Raw genomic sequence first — 17,620 nt, forward strand, 5'->3', positions numbered from 1 at the left:
GCTTATGTGAGGTTTGGCATGTGAATTTGGTGACGGTGATGATGGTAATGATGATGACGGTGGTGATGATGATGATGTTTGGAGACGGGATGATGTTTTACTTCTTCGGGCAACGGAGCAATTGAGGGAAGGTTTGGCTATCTGATAGGCTAGGTGTTTGCATAAAATGGCTCATTGGAAGGCAAGGTTGTATATTCTGTACAATGGACGAGGACGTCCATGCTGTAGGTACTGTCCATGGTTAGACTTGGCAGATGCTGTTTGGCGACCATCCGTCCAAGTTTGGAGAAAAGCTGGAAGAAATAGGCCGGGAAATTCTGGCACTTTACAACGGATGTCATGCAGAGCGTTTGCCAAAGTGGACTGGGAGATAGTAGGCCGAGCCAATTTGTCGAGAGTGTGCATCGGAGATGGGCTCCTAATTTGTGGTGTTGATACCTCTATTATAGGGGATGGCTGTGGTGAAGCAATTAGATATAGAGATTCTTATTTCGATCAATGTACTGTGTGCAACTATCCCCTATTCCAGTCTAATGATGGTACCATGGCCCCCTATTATACTTTCTGTAGAACGACGTACAGTACATGTACATTTACTTGGAAACATGTTGTCATAGTTGATGTCGCCTTTCTTCACAACGCTTCCCTGCAGCCTCCTCACTTCACCTTCGACGATCCCCAACACATGGAGATGAAACATTCGCATTAAGAAATTTCTGGTCATGGAGTTTGATTCTATATAAATAACTAAATACACATAGGAGCTAACAAGAATCCTATCTATCTACTTGTGCTAGCCCCCGTTTGAAGACCGGGCTAGGAAATGATTTGTTGTGCCAAAAGCCACTGATTCCCGACACCTGTTTAGAGGGTATAATATTGAAGCCATAGCAACTACCACTCATACAGGTACTGTACCCATTGCAAGTGGATGGAGCCTGGTTGTAATGCCAGTCTTGAGGGGAGTAGACATGATTATAATCGTGCATTTCACGGCATGAGGTCCGCAAGCCCAGGCAAGAGCCGGTTCGCTGATGCCACTTCTGGCCCTGAGCGATGGTCACCTGCAACAGGAGGGTTTTGCTGTTCAGAAGGAAGGCCCGATGTGATGGAGTGCATGCTGCAGTCGAAAGTGGTGAAACTACATAGGCAGGAACAAGCTTCCTCCTAGATAGGGAAAGGAAACTGCCGTCTCTTAGCACTGAACCGTATCTATCAGCCAGTCCTTTTTGGGTTCCGCCGTCGCCAAGAAAGGGCTGCAAGATGGTTCCGCTGGCGTGGCTCCGCGGCGGAGGGGAGGAGAATATAGCCAGTGACCCTGCTCCTGCTGCATTGATGGCAACAGTCGTGATCAATCCTGTGCGTGGATGGGATAATGTCGTCTGGGTTGCTGGGCAGCGTGTGTCGTTGCCTGGCGTGGTTTCCGCGGAAGCTGACGACGGCATCGCATTCACCAGGAGGTGTCTTCCTCTTTGGGAAGCAGCCTCACAACACACCATGCCCGGCTCCTTCCTATAAGGGACGCGGTTGCCCAGCGCCTGCCCGTCTAATTTCCTGCGCTCGCTTCTCGCTTGTCCCACGCCGTCCTTTAAATTCTCCCACTTCCCCCGTCTCCCTCTTCTCCTCTCCTCCTTTCCTTTTTTTCCCTCTCCCCATCCCACGGCACCCACGGCACCCACTTCATCCAACATCTTCATCAAACCCAGCCCCTTTCCATCAACTTCCAGCTCCAATTTCATCACGGTCGTTCTAGTCACACTATCCAAAATCCCCCTATTCTATTTCTGTGCCCATCTCCCATCTCAACATCCTCATTTCCAGCCTTTCTGCCCAGGAAATTGGATCGAAGCTAAGTTCCATCACAATGTCTGTCAAAACCATGGTGTTTCTGGCCACTATGGTCTTTGCCATCATGGCAGCTGCTGCAAGTAAGTGTTTGTAAAGCTCTGTTTTCTTCATCTCTGGCACTTTATATGTGTTACTCTCATCCCCCCTAGTACCACCACCACATCGTGGTTAAAGGACCACTATGTAAATCAATGAATTGCTGACATTTGGAGTGGTCGTAGACCTCCCTCGTGAGGCTGCTGAGAAAGCTGGTGAGTTGCACATAAAAGAAGCCCATGCCTGGGCACATGTTGGAATCTTACTAACACCACCTGTCAGTCGTTGACGTCGCTCGTGGGTTGGGCAACCAGGGTTTCCTTGGCAAGATTGTTGCCCGTCAGAGTAAGTTTAGCCCCCTTTCCCTTCCCCCTGGTGGTAGATATGTCATCCAACCTCCTTCTCTTTCCTCCATCATCCTACCTCCGAGTTGATGGAAGCCTCCGAAGTACAAACACTCACACCTTATAGACATTGTCACCGTGACTGCTACTGCTGACAGCTGCGCACCGGTTGACCCGGCGACTTCGTCATCTGAGGTTCCTGAAATCCAGTCCACAACAACTCCACTCCCTCTTCCTTCTTCCAGCAGTATGGCAGTTTCTTCTGCTGTAGTGTCTTCTGTTGATCCAATTGCGACGTCCTCTGTGGCTGCGAGCAGCACCTTCTCTGCTTCCAGAGTTACCCCTTCCGCGTCGACCCCCGTCAGCTCTGAGACACCTTCTCCACCCGCCGAAACCAACTTTGCAACTCGCAATGGTGGTCTTGACGAGGCAATCATCGTTGGCGTTGCTGCATTTGCTGCTCTTGCGGCATTGTGAACCCCTAACGAAGTGACAGTGAATCCGTATGGATTCATTGTCAATTTGAAGAATCGCAAGTTGCCTGTTTGCATGGTTAGCCAAATAGCCATCATCGTATGTATGAAATATGACTTGAAATGATTTTCCTTGATTTCTGTTTGTGGCAATGTTTTGAACGCTGTGGGGGGGCAATTGGAATGCATGTTACTTTTGCAGATGTATTGCGCAGCTAGGGGGCTTTAATGGGGTCATACTGGGAATAGATTCAGCGAAAATAAGACACAGCATTCTTCGTTTAAACACAATATGCTTTAGTCCTAAACTTTCTGTTTAAAAAAATAAAAAATACCCACGTGCATTATTCTCAAGTATTCTCACATCTTAAGAAACTCTCGAGCCTTTCCCTTCTTCAAAATTTCCTCGACCAGCCCCCGCATGAACAATATGTAACTATTTAAAGCAGACTGGTAGCCTAAAGGGTGGTCGGTGATCGCCTCAGCAATGCTCAGTTGAGGATGGCACTGCAGGTCCCGGCGTGGTTTCCTGGAGATATCGCAAGGGATTTGCACTTCGCCAGTAGTCTGACTGATGGGGAGGGTACATGGTACGATCCGCGTACCTTTCTGGAATCTGCTGCGGAGAAAACCGAACCATTCGCCCGTCCCTGTACCAAATCCCATTAATTCATACGACCCTTGACACCGTCGCATGGCAAAAGAACATGTGTAGGTAGAAACCGCTTATGTCCTTCGTTAAGAAGCCCCAGGCCTTCTCCTTGGAAATAGAAAATAGAAATGGGTATAGAGGAGGGAGGGGTAAGGGAAGGGAAATAAATAGAAGAAACCCATCCAACCCTCCAGAGCATTGCCCTCCCCGTTAAAAAAAAAAAAAAAAAAAGGAAGACTAAGGAGACAATCCCCGGAGAGCCCCCTTAGCTCGACTAAGCAATGTTATTACTTTATGGTCTAGTAAAATGTCCGAGAAGTGGTATTATTAAATATCATCTTCACCTTCCCCTTCACTTCCTCCGTCTCCCCCCCCTCCCACACCATCCCTTTCTTTTTCCTCATATTAGCTAGCACATATCAAAAGTCCCCGGAGAGAAAAGAGAAATAAAACAAAACCCCTCTTAAGGGAAAAAACAATACCGGGGTTTTTTTTTTAATTTTCACATTTGTTCTCTTACAGCACCATAATGCCCGCCTGCGCCGCTTGCTCGATATTCCTCCTCGATGAGCAAATGTCACATCCGTCGCCGATTTTGTCGCGTAGGAGGAGTGCATTGGTCACTTTGGGGCCGACGGTGCGGGAAAAGAAGGATGGTGATTGGGTTGTTGTGTAGTCTTGGTAGGACAGGGAGGTTGAGGCCGTTTGTGGTCGTGAAGGGGTTTGTGGGGGCGGGCGGATGGTTGGGGTTGGGGAGGCTGAGCGTGGTTCATGTTCTGTGGCGGTGGGTGGTTGGTCTTGATGGCGGAGGTGGGAGGCGTGGAAGATGTGGCCGCAGGCGAAGCCGATGAGGGGTTCGGTTTCTGGGGGGTGGGGTAGAAAATCGTTGGGGTTAGTTATGCTGCTCAATATATGTGGAAAAGCCGTTTGCTGTTGTTGCCTTAACGGGAGGAAACGCAAGGGTGGGGAAGGGAGAAGGCTGGGGGAGGTGATTCTTATACAGGTGAACAGGGGACTACACTGAGAAAAAGGAAAGGTTGACTACATACCTTGCTCACTAAACAGCTTACGGCATCCAGCACAACGACCTTTTTTCAAATCTTCGGTTTCCTGGGCAGCCTGCCGTTTCTCATCTGGTTCAGAAGGGGAACGGACGATATCGAATTTGATTCCTCGCCGCTGCCCCTGTCTTAAGATGTCCATTTGCGTCGCGACTTCTCCTTCCAAAACCTTTGCCACGCCTTGGCTGATGGATGCTTGGATGTCATGCTCGCGAATCATCCTGGTAAGGCCTTCTCTGAGCCCTTCGATTTCTAAGCCGCTTGGTATACGGCGGACGAGGTTTATAGGGTCAATTGAAGTTCCAGCTTCGGCAAGCAGGCCGCGAATATATTCGGGTTTGTCCATTGAGAAGGACAAGAGGTCCTCCCAAAGATCTGGGTCATCTTGTGTCTTGGCGAATGAGATCGCATATGAGACATCGTGGAGGTCTGACAGGATGAGGTTGAGTGCTCGTTTGGTTTGGCCAGTTTTGGATAAGAGATAAATGAGTTCAGGGGTATAATGGCGAGATTCACATATCGAGCTGGCAGCACTATACGAGTAGGATGTGCTCGATTGGAGAAACTCCAATAATAATTGGCGATCGTGCTCTGCAAACAATTCGACGGCAGTATCTGCAATGCCATCAATTAGAGCTCGTCTTTCGTCAGTCGCAAGCTTAGCAGCATCCCTTTTCTGGTGCCGGAATCTGGAATGGTTTTCTGGGGTGGTTGATGTGGGATCGCCTCGCCAGAGCGCCCTTAAATAGAAGAAAAGAAAGAGTCGCCGGTCTGCGAGCTGTAACTGCGAAACAACAGCTTCGGGGCCAACGACACCGTTGGTAGCTTCCCTTACTAAAATTTTGATTGGTTCTGCTGTGGCGGCATCCAACTCGGGTATAGAAGCTGTTTTCAATTGTTCTTTCGAGACTCGAATGAGAATGAAGCCGGGTATATCGTCAGCTATAGCATCTAACAAATGATATTCGCGAATCAATCGCATTGCCGCCTCATCATCCTGCAGACGGATGTAGCAATGGAGAGCCTCTCTGTAGTGCCTTTCTGAAAGGAACAGTTTGGCTAGAACATCCATCAAAATTGTCCAGTCATCCGAGTCGGGCTCAACAGCTGTAGATTGGAGTTGCTCTTCTATGGCAGCGGTTACACTTGTAACATCAAAGAGATCGGTAGGCCATAGTTCAAGTAGTTCCTTGAATCTGATTCGATCTCGGGAAACATAATGCCCAAGAATAACTTCGTAGATCAGAGAGGGTATCGGAGGGCTGATCTCAATTGGGATGTGAGGCGTTATTTCATCAAATTTATTGTTGCGTGCAAAAACCCATATCCAGTGTTCCCACCTAGATGTTGTTCTCAGGACTTTCCCACACACTTGTCCAGCTCTCTCCCAATTTTGCTGGCTAATAAGCTGCTCTAGCCAACGCTCTCCAATACGACGCTTCTCCATCTCTGCAGCAGAGTTTGCTCCCTGACTAGCAGTCTTGACGGACGCATTATCATCAGCAAAAAAATCTGCAAGAGTGCTTTGCAGCTTAGTCGGGGTGGAAGGCAGGCTCTCCGCCCTCTCTAAGGTTGCGGCCGCAGCTTCTGGGTGCTGGACAATGAGCTCCCATGCTTCCTCATATTTTTCATGACGATCCAACCAAGATAAGCGATCTGCAATGCCTCGTTTTACTGCGATTACACAGTCGTAAGGGCTGTGGACGAATATCTTGATCCCTCCGGTAGCCTTAACGGCTAGCTCCTTCGCCTGTATATCGCTGGCAGATAAACCCATCGATTTTATTGAACTTGCTCCACGGATGCTCGAGCTTTTGCCTACACTGCTGCCGTTGCTCCGAACACTAGCAGCGGAGTTAAAAAGGCGCGTAGGATATAGAGTTGCGTCCCAGAGTCCAGCACTTAATGCCTCGAGCGCGCCTCGCTGTACTGTTGCTGCGGGTACTCGATTTGGAGGTAGTACACCTAGATGGTAATCCGAAGCGGAAAAAGTTTGATACTTTTTAATAGTCAGAGTATCGGCCCCAAGCTCCTCTTTAGTTTCAATGTCAATTAGTCTAAGTTCAGGCTCAAGGCCATTTTGTCGATGACGAATTCCGCGTCGAGGACCTGCCTGCTTCGCGTTGGATTCGTCGTTGTCGTCTTCAGGTATCAGGTATGAAAGCACAAGAAGCAAATTTGGGGTATATAGCGAAACTCCGGAAATAATACAATCAGTGCGTAATCTGCGAGTTGATTAGTACGTCCCATAAGCTTACATTAGGTATTTACTGTTACTCACATAGTTGCAACTTCAACAGATCCAATTTTCCGTTCTCCAACATCCTTCCCCGTACTCGACCCACCTGGGAAGACATCGATGATCCAAACAGTGCCACCCCAACCTACAACAAGCTTTTCGACTACGCTTTGATTACGGCCGTTATTCATGTTCGTATTTAAAGAATGTGTTTGCGACTGCAGACCCTCAGAATTGTCGTCAACGTCCATGGAATTTTCGTCCACCCACTCGGCTCGGGGTTTCCATACACTCGCCATTTCCTCCCATCCAGGACGGTTTGGTCGATCGATGTGGCTCATTCGTTTCCAAGCGAAGTCAGAGTCCGCGCTTTCGAGATGCAAATTTGACCGCATTATTTTAATTCCTTCTTCGTTGACCCACATAACATATTTCCCTGAAATCGACCATTTTATGGTGCTAATAGTGCCCTCTCCGCTATGTAGAACAACGTCTTTCCCACTATTTCCGCCCAGGCCGAGAGAGCCTAACCAGCCCGAAGTGTTGGGAGTAGAGCCTCCCATAACGGTAGAGTTTGATTTCGCCCCAACCTTACCCCCTACTGTGAGGACCAATGTTCCAGCAAGTCCTCCAGAAATGTATGATTTGTCATTTTTGTATGCAGGGGAGAGAGCTACAGCTTGAATTGGCCGTCCGAAGTTGCGCAGGAGGACATCTTTTGGATCAACTAGCGATGACACACAAACATTTCCGTCTATCGAAGAAGAGGCAATATAGATAGAGTTCGAGGGGGTCGCCGGGATCGTAGGTGGCTGTTGAGTGTTCGAAGTTCCTTTATTTTTTTGCGGAGAATAGTGCGGGTTGACGCTATTGCTATCGCTGGAGTGGCTTCGAAACGTATCCTGCTGGGAAGTGGGAAGCGGAGGTGGAAAAGGCGATACTGAGATGGAGGAAATAGTAGCGGAGTGCGCATGATAAACACGAAGAATTTGGAAAGAAGGTACGGATAAAACATGCTATGCAAAATCAGCAAGAATTCGAGAAAGCTATTGACCTCAAAATGTCCCATACAATGTTTCCATTATGTGTCCCAATGATCTAAAAAGAAGTCAGCTGAATCCCGTTGTGAAGGGTTGCAGTTCGGATAGATGACAGACCATTTTGTCCCCCGCAGCAAGGAAAGAGCTTGTCGCATCCCCATTTCGATATACGGAGCCGATACTTTTGGTCAATGAGGCATACTTGAGTCGGGGTTCCTCCTCCGCATCGTCCTCATCTTCTCCGTCTGATTCCTCACTATGGTCGTCGTCCTTGGCCGATGGTTCCCGGGGCGGAGTGGAAAGCAGAGTAGGGTCCGCTTCCCGCGCTGTCAGTTTCGACCCTACATCATCACTTTCAGAATCCTTTGTGTCGTCCACCTCCATGCCGGCAGCTTTCATCGATCCCAACAAAATAACACAAAGCGGTGCTAACGGCCTAGCTACTGACTGATGCTCCAGCTTGCCTGGATGGATGATTAAGCAAGCGCGTCAGCACGGAATATTGAATTTCCATGCCAAATTAGGATATCTGCTTGGTTCCAAGGTTCATAGATTCCGCCGCAGATGTAATGTTTTCAGCCGTTGCAATGCCCGCCTAGATTAATATAGTCTGGTTCTATTTACCCTGTCGCCATGTTTGCACGGCGCCTTTTAAGCTCCGGCTGCAGAGCTCGTCAAATAACACCTACTCTCTCACGATTTGACCATACTCTATCACCATCTTCTCGTCCTACCAATTTCCCTCAGTGGAGGAAAGAGTTCTTCTCATCTAAAATTAACCACCAGCATGCGAAGCCAGAGACACCATCCGACGCTGAAGCCGCCTCCACTGTGACACAAAAACAAAAACGGAAACTATCCAGGTCCCCCGCTGCCAAGATATCTCTGCGGCGGGTAGCTGTAGAAGCGCAGCGGTCTAAAGATGGGATGCGCCAGAAAGCCCAGGCGGCTGATGAAGACCTAGCAAGATCCAAGGTGTTTACTTCTACCTTTTCTTTTTCTTTTCTGGGAGGTATTGACTTTAGATGCAGACTGTGACCGCCTACGCTGTAGCAGAGACATTTGACTTAGCGAAAGTAGTCCAAATCCTCCTATCTAAAGGATATGAGCCAGACCCATTCAAGACAGATTTGTATCCTCAAGTTGTCCATGTGCAAGTACCACTAGACTCACTCCGCAGGACTGCGAGCCCTTCTGCTTCCGATCTCTCGCCTGAGGAAGCTGGTGATATTTTCATATTTCCGTCCGGTACTGTTGTGGCTTGGGCACTCCCTGATAACTTTGTTTCTTATCTGGCTACATCTGTGCTTTTCCCGGCTGCAGAAAATCCACACGTTGATTCGATGGAGACTGAAGATCTCGACTATATCGAAGACCCCAACAGAGAGAACAGCAGCATTAAGGGAGACACTATAACTCTCGGCACAAAGATTAGCCCAGATAGCCGTGATTTGCGGGTTGACGGCAAGGAAGGTGTAGATAATATTTTAACTAAGATTGCCTTTTCATCTGGGCTTGCACGGAGTACCAAATTGGCTGTTCTAGAAACTCTCCTTTCGAATTATTTTGAATCAACCCGCAACATCCCGACCCTTCTTTCTAAAGGCACTCACCTGCCATTTACGCGACGCTTCGTGCTGCAAAAAACTGGGCAGCTCCTTAGCGTCAGGGCTCAATTGAACCTATACTCTGAGTTGACAGACTCGCTGCCCGACCTTTTCTGGGATAGCCGCCACGAACTTGGCCTGGAGGGATACTATGATCAGGTTGGCAGAGCGTTGGACGTAGGGATCCGAATTAAAGTGCTTAATGAGAAGATGGATTACGCGCAAGAGATAGCCAGTGTCCTCCGCGAACGGTTAAGTGAAACCCACGGTCTAAGACTTGAGTGGATTATCATTGCACTTATTGCTGTCGAAGTGGGATTTGAAGTTCTGAGACTATGGAAAGAGAAAAAGCAGCATGTGGTAGAAGTTGTGGAGTCGACGGAACGGACGGGGCGATGAATTGTGAGGGAAAAGCTAAATTTAAGACAATGAGGATTGCATGCATGGTAGGAGTTTTTATGGTTGGATGTCTTCTTTGTTTAAATGATACCACTCAACACATTTACATCTCGTTCAATTTTCTTTGGATAAAATGGGTCGGAAGACGCAATGTTAGAGATTCGATGAGTGGTGGAAGATCATGGCTGTGGATTGAACACGTTATTTTATATTTGCTATCTATATGCGAAATCCCAATCTAAGCCGGGTGCTCGCGATAAATCAAAGACGTGCATTCTTTCGCTGGCCGTTTTCTTCTCGTTTCTCACCAGTGTTACGATTTGATCCCAACACCAGCCCTACCTGTGTCGCAAGAGCCACTATATCTCCAGCCTCATCCATCACTATCACCTCAATGTCGATCCTCCCATTACGAACGGATTTTGTGATAATTCGGCTATAGAGCCATTCTACTCCATCCTTGGGCAGAAATTTCTTGAAATCAACGTTCAACGCAATGGTGGGAAACCAGAACGGTGGTGGGCTTCCCATTTCGTCGACAGTAGCACTTTCTATCCTTTCCAATGCCACAGGGAAAATATCAACCAAGTATGCAAGGGCTTCGTTGGTCCATCTCCCCAATCCTCCCTTCGGTCCCTGAGGCCGCAGCCTGCCCCATTGATCAGAAATCCCTCGTCGTTCATTCAGGCATGGATCCACCGGTTCCCAGAACTCCGAGTTGTTTGATGCGCGTCGAAAAGCTGGCTCTTTCATGATCGTTTTCTTCCAGGGACTGTTTTGGACTGGCCGCCCATTAGAAAGTTGCGGCGGCTTGGAGTCTGGGGGCGGGGGATAAAGTTTCCAGCTGCAAGGTGTGGATACCCCAACTTCTGATATTGGATCCGAGATCGTGATGTATCCGGTAACCCTGTCAATCTGTTTTACCGGCAAGGTTGACGAGTCTAGCTGACTCAATGTAACTTGAATCGTCGACGTCCTTAACCCCAATTTCACATCGCGGACCGTCAACAAAGCAGACCCTATCGATGAGCGCCGGATGAAAGTCAATTGCATACTGATTGGCATTGGTTGGGAGGAGTGTTGGGTTGGGTGTGTGTTTTGGAAATGGGTTGTTGCAAGCCGGTAGAAGATTGCAGTTATATACCCTCCATTAGGAGCTGCCAAAAATTTCTGTTTAGCCGCAGACTAATAATTTTGTCTTTTTATCTCTCTCCTTTTTTAATGGTATATAATCTACAGCACCACGAACTTCGAGTCCACGGTGTCACCACGTTTATGACTGAGCCTCAAAACATTTTGAAAATATATTGGGGAAAACATACCGCTCCCAACGGACCACTGCGATGCCAAATCCGCAGAGTAGGTATGCGAGGACAGGGATGTAATCTTGATGGCATCCTCGAACTCTCGTGTGTGGACGGGGGCCGTCATCTTGAATCGTAAATTTCCTCGTCAAGGAACTGCGGGCTCTTGCGGGTTGCTCAAGAAGCATACCCCGGGGAGGTATTTGCTTGATATATCTGAGTCGATGTACGTGATCTGAGATCCAGTCAGGATGCGAGATTTAAATCATTCGGAACCGCACGATCCAAGCAATTATCCCGCGGTAATAAGCGGATGAGGCATTTACTCAGACTCTGAAAAAGTCCGCCATCGCGGTCAGTATCGTCGGTCTAGTCGAGTTTGTTGTAAAACGCTTTGTGGCCTATCCTCCGATATACCTGGCAGTTCGGCATCGACGTTGCCTCGGTTATCGCCAATTAGAGAGCGCTAACTAACTTAATCTTACGCGGCAATTTGACCAATAAGCTGGCAATCTTCGGTAAACGGTTCAGGGGGAAATGATATCATGATCAGAGATTGACAATCACACCACACCGCTGCCAAAATGACTACTTGTACACAGTATTTTAAAAGGAATAGTGTATACACAGCTTTGCAGACATAATAACTAGCATTTCAAAGTAGTTTGAATGAATAGCAGGAAGCCCCGCATTGCTGTTCAATCTCACAATTTAGGGCCAAATAAATAGTATATATGTATCATTATAAAAAACAAATATCACTATAGAAATCTCTGTATACCATGGAAATTTCTATATAATATTAATATTTCTGGGCTTCTGGGCCAGAGGAAGTCGCGCACTGCCATCACCCCATCCAGAACACGCACACACCACTCGTCGCACTGACATCAAGTTGAATTGCTAATATATGCTCACCACCCTCCACGCTAAGTTAGAGGTTGGTGAGGAGTTAGGGATTAGGGTTAGCCAGGTGGTTAGGACCTGAACTGTGAGGTATACTAGTAGGGAGCGATCCCCTGCATTTTGGAGGTTGTGTCATAGCTGGGTTAGCTAAGCGGTGTCATGTTACCAAAGACGGGAGATTCTTCCAAGGTTCACATCCACATATAAAGGAGCTACATCCTGTCGCGGAGACTTCTTATTTATTGGCGTTTCAAAACCGTCCCTTTCTACCTCGATTGCTACTGCATACAGTTATAGAATCTTAGGCATGTGGTTAATTGCTGATTGGCTGTTGAACTGGCGCCAATGGCCTTGCCTGTAGTCGGTCATGCGGCTGCATGTGTCCCTGAGCAACTTGGAGAATCTCACCGTCGGCCAGGCACAGAGCCAGCTCATCATATCTTCCAACGACCCAAGGATAGCGCCCATAATCGTTGCGTACATCTAGCGTGTAAGAGGCACATCCAACCTTATGATGGCGAAAGACGAACTCTGGAAAGCATTTGACGCAGTCGTCGGATGGCTGAAGCCCAACTTTCCCTCTCCAAAAACAGTCCTGCGTTTGACATCACTAGGAGCCTCCCAAATCCCGTTCTGGAATAACCAGCCCATTGGGCATACGCCAGAAGTGGCAGAATTCCATTCTTGTCCGAATCCGCAGCTGAGTTGCAAAGTTGAGTTCAATTCACAGGATACATGTTGCTTCAATTATCCTGGTGGACAGCTTCTACAGGTGCAACTCTGGGACGTTGATCCACCCAGAGGACCTGAGGATGGATGGACAATCCATGGGCTATGGTGAGCATCCCATCTCTACCCCATCTGCATGAGGAGATGTCATGTCGGTTCTAAGATTTTGCAATCCTCTCCCAGGCCTGATCATTGCGATGGGAGCTTCGACCAATTCTGCGATGACAGTCGTCGCCACCAGAATATATCCGCTATCATTGAGCAAAGTGGCAAGATGGAGCTATTGGATTTGATGAGAGCTCGCTGGAAAAATATTCGTGGCGATGACGAGCACCTATGGATACATGAATGGAATAAACATGGGACATGCATCAGCACTCTGGAGCCTCGTTGCTACCCGGATTACGTTCCCCAGCAGGAAGTTGTGACGTATTTTCAGAAGGCAGTTGATTTATTCCTCAAGTTGCCGTCTTATGAGGTACGTGGCCTAGGGGAAAGAAAGGCTTTTAATTTCTTGGGTGCAAGATGAGTTCAAAGGCACTCATACCAACTATCGTAGATTCTTTCCGCCGCTGGGATTGTCCCATCAGAAACGGAAACTTACCATCGTGATGCGATAGAATCTGCCTTGAAAAAAGCCCATGGTCAGGACGTTAGGATTAAATGTCAACATGGCATGCTCAGTGAGATATCTTACAACTTCAACGTTGCAGGGCCATTAGAGTTGGGAATATTCATTCCAGCAAGTCCAGGTTTGTCTATCTAGCGGCACACAAAAGCTCACAAAATTAATGCCTCCAGCTAACATGGGATGCAGTTGGTGCCGCATCCAATTGCCCTCTGAATGGAATCCGTTACAGGCCCAAGAAAACGCCGCGTCAAGAGCCATCTCCTACAAGGAAATTTCCGGAGCCAACTGGAGCGCCTCCAACAGGAACCCCGTTTGTCGGTAAAGGGAAGCTAATGATACAGTACTCGGGAAGACAGCACGGTTGTATCATCAGTCGTGGAGGCTGGTTTGTCTCCGGGACATGTGCGACGTTCCACGCCGTACCAGGCCCTAATAGTTTGTGCACTCATTTCGAATTTTTTTGCTGCGGTTCTAAAATGCCTAACCCCATGATCCCCATAGATGACTTTTTCCTCAAATCAAGCAGAGGACTCTGCGCCTTCGATGATGACGATGGCTTCATTTGCAGCGAAGACGTAGACAACCCAACTGCATTTACAGTGAGCAATTTCTTTATACCTTCCCTTTTTTCCACCACAGATACCTCGGACAATCAAATCCCAATACTCATTTGTTAACTTGAAACTGTCCCAGGCGATGGACGAATTGCTATCCCTCGGCGAACAAACTGTATTTTACTCGGACGTCGTCCCGCGACGCCGAGGCCAAAGCCCTATCTACGAATCGTCAGAACAGCATCCACTATCGTTGGAAATTCACTGGCGTGAGGCTTAGGTTGTCTCTCGCTTCGTCCACCTCTTTCGCTTTCGTTTTTAATGTTGCTGATTTCTGTCGGTATTTATAAATATATATATATACTATCTCTTACTGATGAACTCAGTTCGTTTCTATGGCATTTCCTTATACACATATTTTAGATATAATTAATTATCTTCTACGATGAAGGGGGTTTCGGGGTGGGTCCGGACAGATATTTATTGTATTCTAGAGCTAGAGAATATAATCAATATGGATTTAGATTTACTAGTAACTATTCCATTATGAGCGAGAGTTTTGTTTTTACCTCCATACGGTAGATATCACGTCGTTTTCGCTTCTTCTCAAGATACTCTCGCATCCACGTCGTCAGGAGCTGCTCGTTCCAATAAATACTAGTATTATTAAAATACCGAATAACAATGCTAATCGATCACGTACTAGTAAAGCCGACAAGAACTTTCGCCAGATTCGCCAGAAAGATTGATTAATTCCATTCCTGTCCAAAATCACATGAATTCTCAAAAGTCAAAACAAGAATGAACCAGTCAACCAAGCGTCACCTGTTCCAAATTCATTGTTGCATCTGCAGAGCTCGCGCACCCCCATTTTCTGTGTTGTTACAAGAATTATAATAACTGAAAGATATCAAGGCAAAGCAAAGCAAAAATACATTTGCCCCATGACAGGAAAGATATGAGGGAATACATAAGAAATACTAGGAAAAAGAAATATCCGGGAAAAAGGAAAAGAGAGCAAGGCTCCAAAAAAGCCAAAAAAAATATGGAGTGCAGATAAGGAAACTAGGTATAAAATGAAACAAACATACAAAATATGGAATAAAACCAAGCTTGCATATTCCAACGTCCAGAAACGTGGAAAGGGAGGGGATTAATCAGTCATTATCTATCATAATATGCATTCCCGCCGAACAGAAAAAAATATCACAAGTTTGTGCACAGTTGCGCGCTAATTCATCTGAAAACCTAAAAGTTGCGTGTTAGTATTCCGAATATGACATGGGTTGGGCGGCCTGATACAACACTTTTTGCTTACCATATCGTAAAACATATCACACGTCATTACCAACTTCCGAAGAAAAACTGCTAAAGAAATCGTCCGAGTACTGCGAGAACGACCCTGAGAAAAATTGAGAGCTGAGGCCAAGATCGGCGACGTTATCGCGTTGGGCAGGCGTAGCAGCGAGGAAAAGTTCTGATCCATATCCGGACTGAATAGGGTCACCCGGCTCGGCCGGAAGACACCCGACCGCGGATGGAATTTCGAGTGAAACAAGTTCGCTCTCATCCAATATTGTGGATAGAGAAGCAGGGGCTGTATGTTGGCTGCCAGTGAAGACGTCAAAATCCGAGCCGTGCGCAGCCGCGAAAGTGGGCTCTGCGGGTGACGGAAGCAAAAATTGAGAGGAAGAGATTTGAGATTCCTTTTTGACTGGGGTTGGGGAACCCAGAAGAAGAGGAATATCTGGGATTTCTTCAGGAATATCGTCAAGAGGTCTTTTTGTCGGTGAGAGGGAGAGGAAATTTCGGTCCATTGTAGGTGTCATTGAGCGCAAGCTTCTGGTAGGAGATGCGACATTTCCAGTACTGAATCCTGGAGAGGCAGGGGGTGTGAAAGAGAAGACACCGGGAGGCAAGCCGAACCCGTCACTGTGTAGGTATTGCATGTCATCACCAACGCTTGATTCACGTACGCTGCCGGAATCGTTGCTTTCGCTCGGAGGAGAAGCTAGCGAAAGGCAGGATGATTCCGAAACCGAGCTCGCATAGGACTTTATATTTGCTCCAATGCGCGACTTGATAGCTTTCTCTTGCCGTTCTTCTTGCTCTGGCCTGTGCTTTCGTGGCCTTCCGCGTTTTACTACTTTCCGTACAGCTCCTTTAAATGCACCACTACACATTCCTCGTTGTTTATGCCTTGTCAGGGCATCTTGACGGGCAAAGCTATTACCGCATTCGCATGGGTAGGGCTTAATTCCCGTATGGATTTTAGCGTGTCGTTTTAGGTCGTGGCCGCGGACGAAGCATTTGTTGCAGTGATTGCATTTGAACTGCCTATCTCCAAGATGGGTCTGAACGTGCGACTTGATGTTCTCTTTCCTTCCAAATCTTTTGTTGCACCCTCCATAGGTACACACCCACTTTTTGTCGACAGGATCTGGACCTTCAATGAATGCGGCAATGTCGTCAAGTGTGATGCCAGTCTCCTCAATTGAAGCATTGATGTTGTCGTCCAAATTCAGACCAGCAATTGAAATGTTCCGTGGTGATAAAGGTGCCTTCTGTGGCGATGAATATGGACTTGGGTCAGCGGTTTGATGATATGCGGGAATGAGAGGAATGGCTGGGGTAATCGGAATGCTTGGCTGAGCGAGGCTGTTGCCAGCTTCTGCACATTGCGTCTCATCCGTGGGCTCGGGCTGCGAGTTTATGGGTGATTGGGCAGGGAAAGAAGATAGGTCAAAGGACACTGCGGAACTTTTTGGATCATCATAGTGATGGAAAGTGAAATCGGAGAACACGTCATCTCCAATATCAGGCAACGGGGTGAAGCTATCGAAGGCATTGAAGGATGCAGAATTTGTCTGAGAGGGGTCATATGCTTTCGGTAGGGTGAAATTGCTTCCAACGACACCTTGCAGTGACCTTGTTCGTTGCATGGACGAGGATCCATCTTTATTCACAATTCTCCTCGCTCGTCTCCTTATTGGTGACAATTGTGCGCTTTTGGAATTCAGGAAAAAATCTTTCGATCTCCGGAACGGTGTTGTTGCCGGCGTTAATGGAAGTGATTCTTGTTGCTGTTAGCCTGCCGTGCTTATGTTACAGTACTCCAGAGGGGGCTCACCTGATCCCGTCTGCTCCTTTGGAGTGCTTGGTCTTTGGGCTGCCGGGACCCCGTTATGCGGATGGGCGATATCTAAAAACTGTGGCAAGCTAGAACTCATTACCAGCCGTGGTGGTATAGATGCAAAATGACACTGTCCCAACACACCGGTGTCGAGACTTGTGCCTCTGCGATGCGACTGATATCCATGCATATCTGGGCCTGCGACAGGAAAAGTAGAAAAGTTCGAAATCCCGATTTCCATGCGAAAATATCAAGTACCTTGAATACGGCTTTTTTTTCGTCCCGCTCAAGTTATACTTACTATTTCCGGCTTGCAATTTCGGAAATATATCTGCGCCGCCTGATAAATTTGGAGTGATCAGTGGGCCCACAAGCTTTGGGATTCAATCTCTCAACACAACAGCATACAGACAGAGCGGAGGGGGAAAGGGTTTTGAAGAACCATGACCTGTGACAATTCAAGACATTTAAGCTGTGGCAGTCGACAATGCTAGGGTGTAATTATCAATAACAATAAAATATATCGAGTTTCCTCACCGGCCAGCTCTAGATCAGGATGGGATCAAAAATTGATCAATGAGATGGGCTGCAACGAGTATGCGCAAATGAAGCACAATGAAAAATGGGAGTGAGAGGTACAAAGTGAGAGGTACCAGGTTAAGAT

The 17,620-nt window shown here is 47.4% G+C and overlaps 8 protein-coding genes across 8 annotated transcripts; 3 read left to right on the forward strand and 5 right to left on the reverse strand.

Moving 5' to 3' along the window:
- Nucleotides 1–776: 776 nt before the first annotated feature.
- HCBG_07396 (uncharacterized protein) lies at nt 777–1,739 on the reverse strand (the record flags this gene model as incomplete). The annotated part of the gene is made up of 1 exon (XM_045434445.1): nt 777–1,739. One exon carries the CDS (start codon nt 1,737–1,739, stop codon nt 777–779), a length of 963 nt encoding a protein of 320 aa, XP_045284652.1.
- Nucleotides 1,740–1,864: 125 nt separating this feature from the next.
- HCBG_07397 (uncharacterized protein) lies at nt 1,865–2,705 on the forward strand (the record flags this gene model as incomplete). Its single annotated transcript, XM_045434446.1, has 4 exons — nt 1,865–1,928; nt 2,070–2,099; nt 2,167–2,229; nt 2,356–2,705. 4 exons carry the CDS (start codon nt 1,865–1,867, stop codon nt 2,703–2,705), a joined length of 507 nt encoding a protein of 168 aa, XP_045284653.1.
- Nucleotides 2,706–3,061: 356 nt separating this feature from the next.
- HCBG_07398 (uncharacterized protein) lies at nt 3,062–3,397 on the reverse strand (the record flags this gene model as incomplete). Its single annotated transcript, XM_045434447.1, has 1 exon — nt 3,062–3,397. The coding sequence occupies one exon, from the start codon at nt 3,395–3,397 to the stop codon at nt 3,062–3,064; it is 336 nt and encodes a 111-aa protein (XP_045284654.1).
- A 472-nt stretch (nt 3,398–3,869) lies between these two features.
- HCBG_07399 (vacuolar sorting-associated protein) lies at nt 3,870–8,092 on the reverse strand (the record flags this gene model as incomplete). Its single annotated transcript, XM_045434448.1, has 5 exons — nt 3,870–4,216; nt 4,403–6,639; nt 6,696–7,669; nt 7,725–7,751; nt 7,811–8,092. 5 exons carry the CDS (start codon nt 8,090–8,092, stop codon nt 3,870–3,872), a joined length of 3,867 nt encoding a protein of 1,288 aa, XP_045284655.1.
- Nucleotides 8,093–8,326: 234 nt separating this feature from the next.
- HCBG_07400 (YagE family protein) lies at nt 8,327–9,699 on the forward strand (the record flags this gene model as incomplete). The annotated part of the gene is made up of 2 exons (XM_045434449.1): nt 8,327–8,668; nt 8,725–9,699. The coding sequence occupies 2 exons, from the start codon at nt 8,327–8,329 to the stop codon at nt 9,697–9,699; spliced, it is 1,317 nt and encodes a 438-aa protein (XP_045284656.1).
- Nucleotides 9,700–9,886: 187 nt separating this feature from the next.
- Nucleotides 9,887–11,370, reverse strand: HCBG_07401 (uncharacterized protein; the record flags this gene model as incomplete). The annotated part of the gene is made up of 2 exons (XM_045434450.1): nt 9,887–10,932; nt 11,022–11,370. The coding sequence occupies one exon, from the start codon at nt 10,762–10,764 to the stop codon at nt 9,961–9,963; it is 804 nt and encodes a 267-aa protein (XP_045284657.1).
- A 747-nt stretch (nt 11,371–12,117) lies between these two features.
- HCBG_07402 (ribonuclease T2-like protein) lies at nt 12,118–14,354 on the forward strand (the record flags this gene model as incomplete). Its single annotated transcript, XM_045434451.1, has 6 exons — nt 12,118–12,746; nt 12,822–13,116; nt 13,198–13,390; nt 13,456–13,704; nt 13,771–13,868; nt 13,963–14,354. The coding sequence occupies 6 exons, from the start codon at nt 12,424–12,426 to the stop codon at nt 14,101–14,103; spliced, it is 1,299 nt and encodes a 432-aa protein (XP_045284658.1).
- An 803-nt stretch (nt 14,355–15,157) lies between these two features.
- On the reverse strand, nt 15,158–17,401 carry HCBG_07403 (uncharacterized protein; the record flags this gene model as incomplete). Its single annotated transcript, XM_045434452.1, has 5 exons — nt 15,158–16,899; nt 16,954–17,025; nt 17,101–17,154; nt 17,258–17,296; nt 17,365–17,401. 5 exons carry the CDS (start codon nt 17,399–17,401, stop codon nt 15,158–15,160), a joined length of 1,944 nt encoding a protein of 647 aa, XP_045284659.1.
- Between the last annotated feature and the right edge of the window lie 219 nt (nt 17,402–17,620).

The sequence above is a fragment of the Histoplasma capsulatum genome, assembly GCF_000150115.1.
Source record: "Histoplasma capsulatum G186AR genomic scaffold supercont2.12, whole genome shotgun sequence".
Lineage (NCBI taxonomy): Eukaryota > Fungi > Ascomycota > Eurotiomycetes > Onygenales > Ajellomycetaceae > Histoplasma > Histoplasma capsulatum.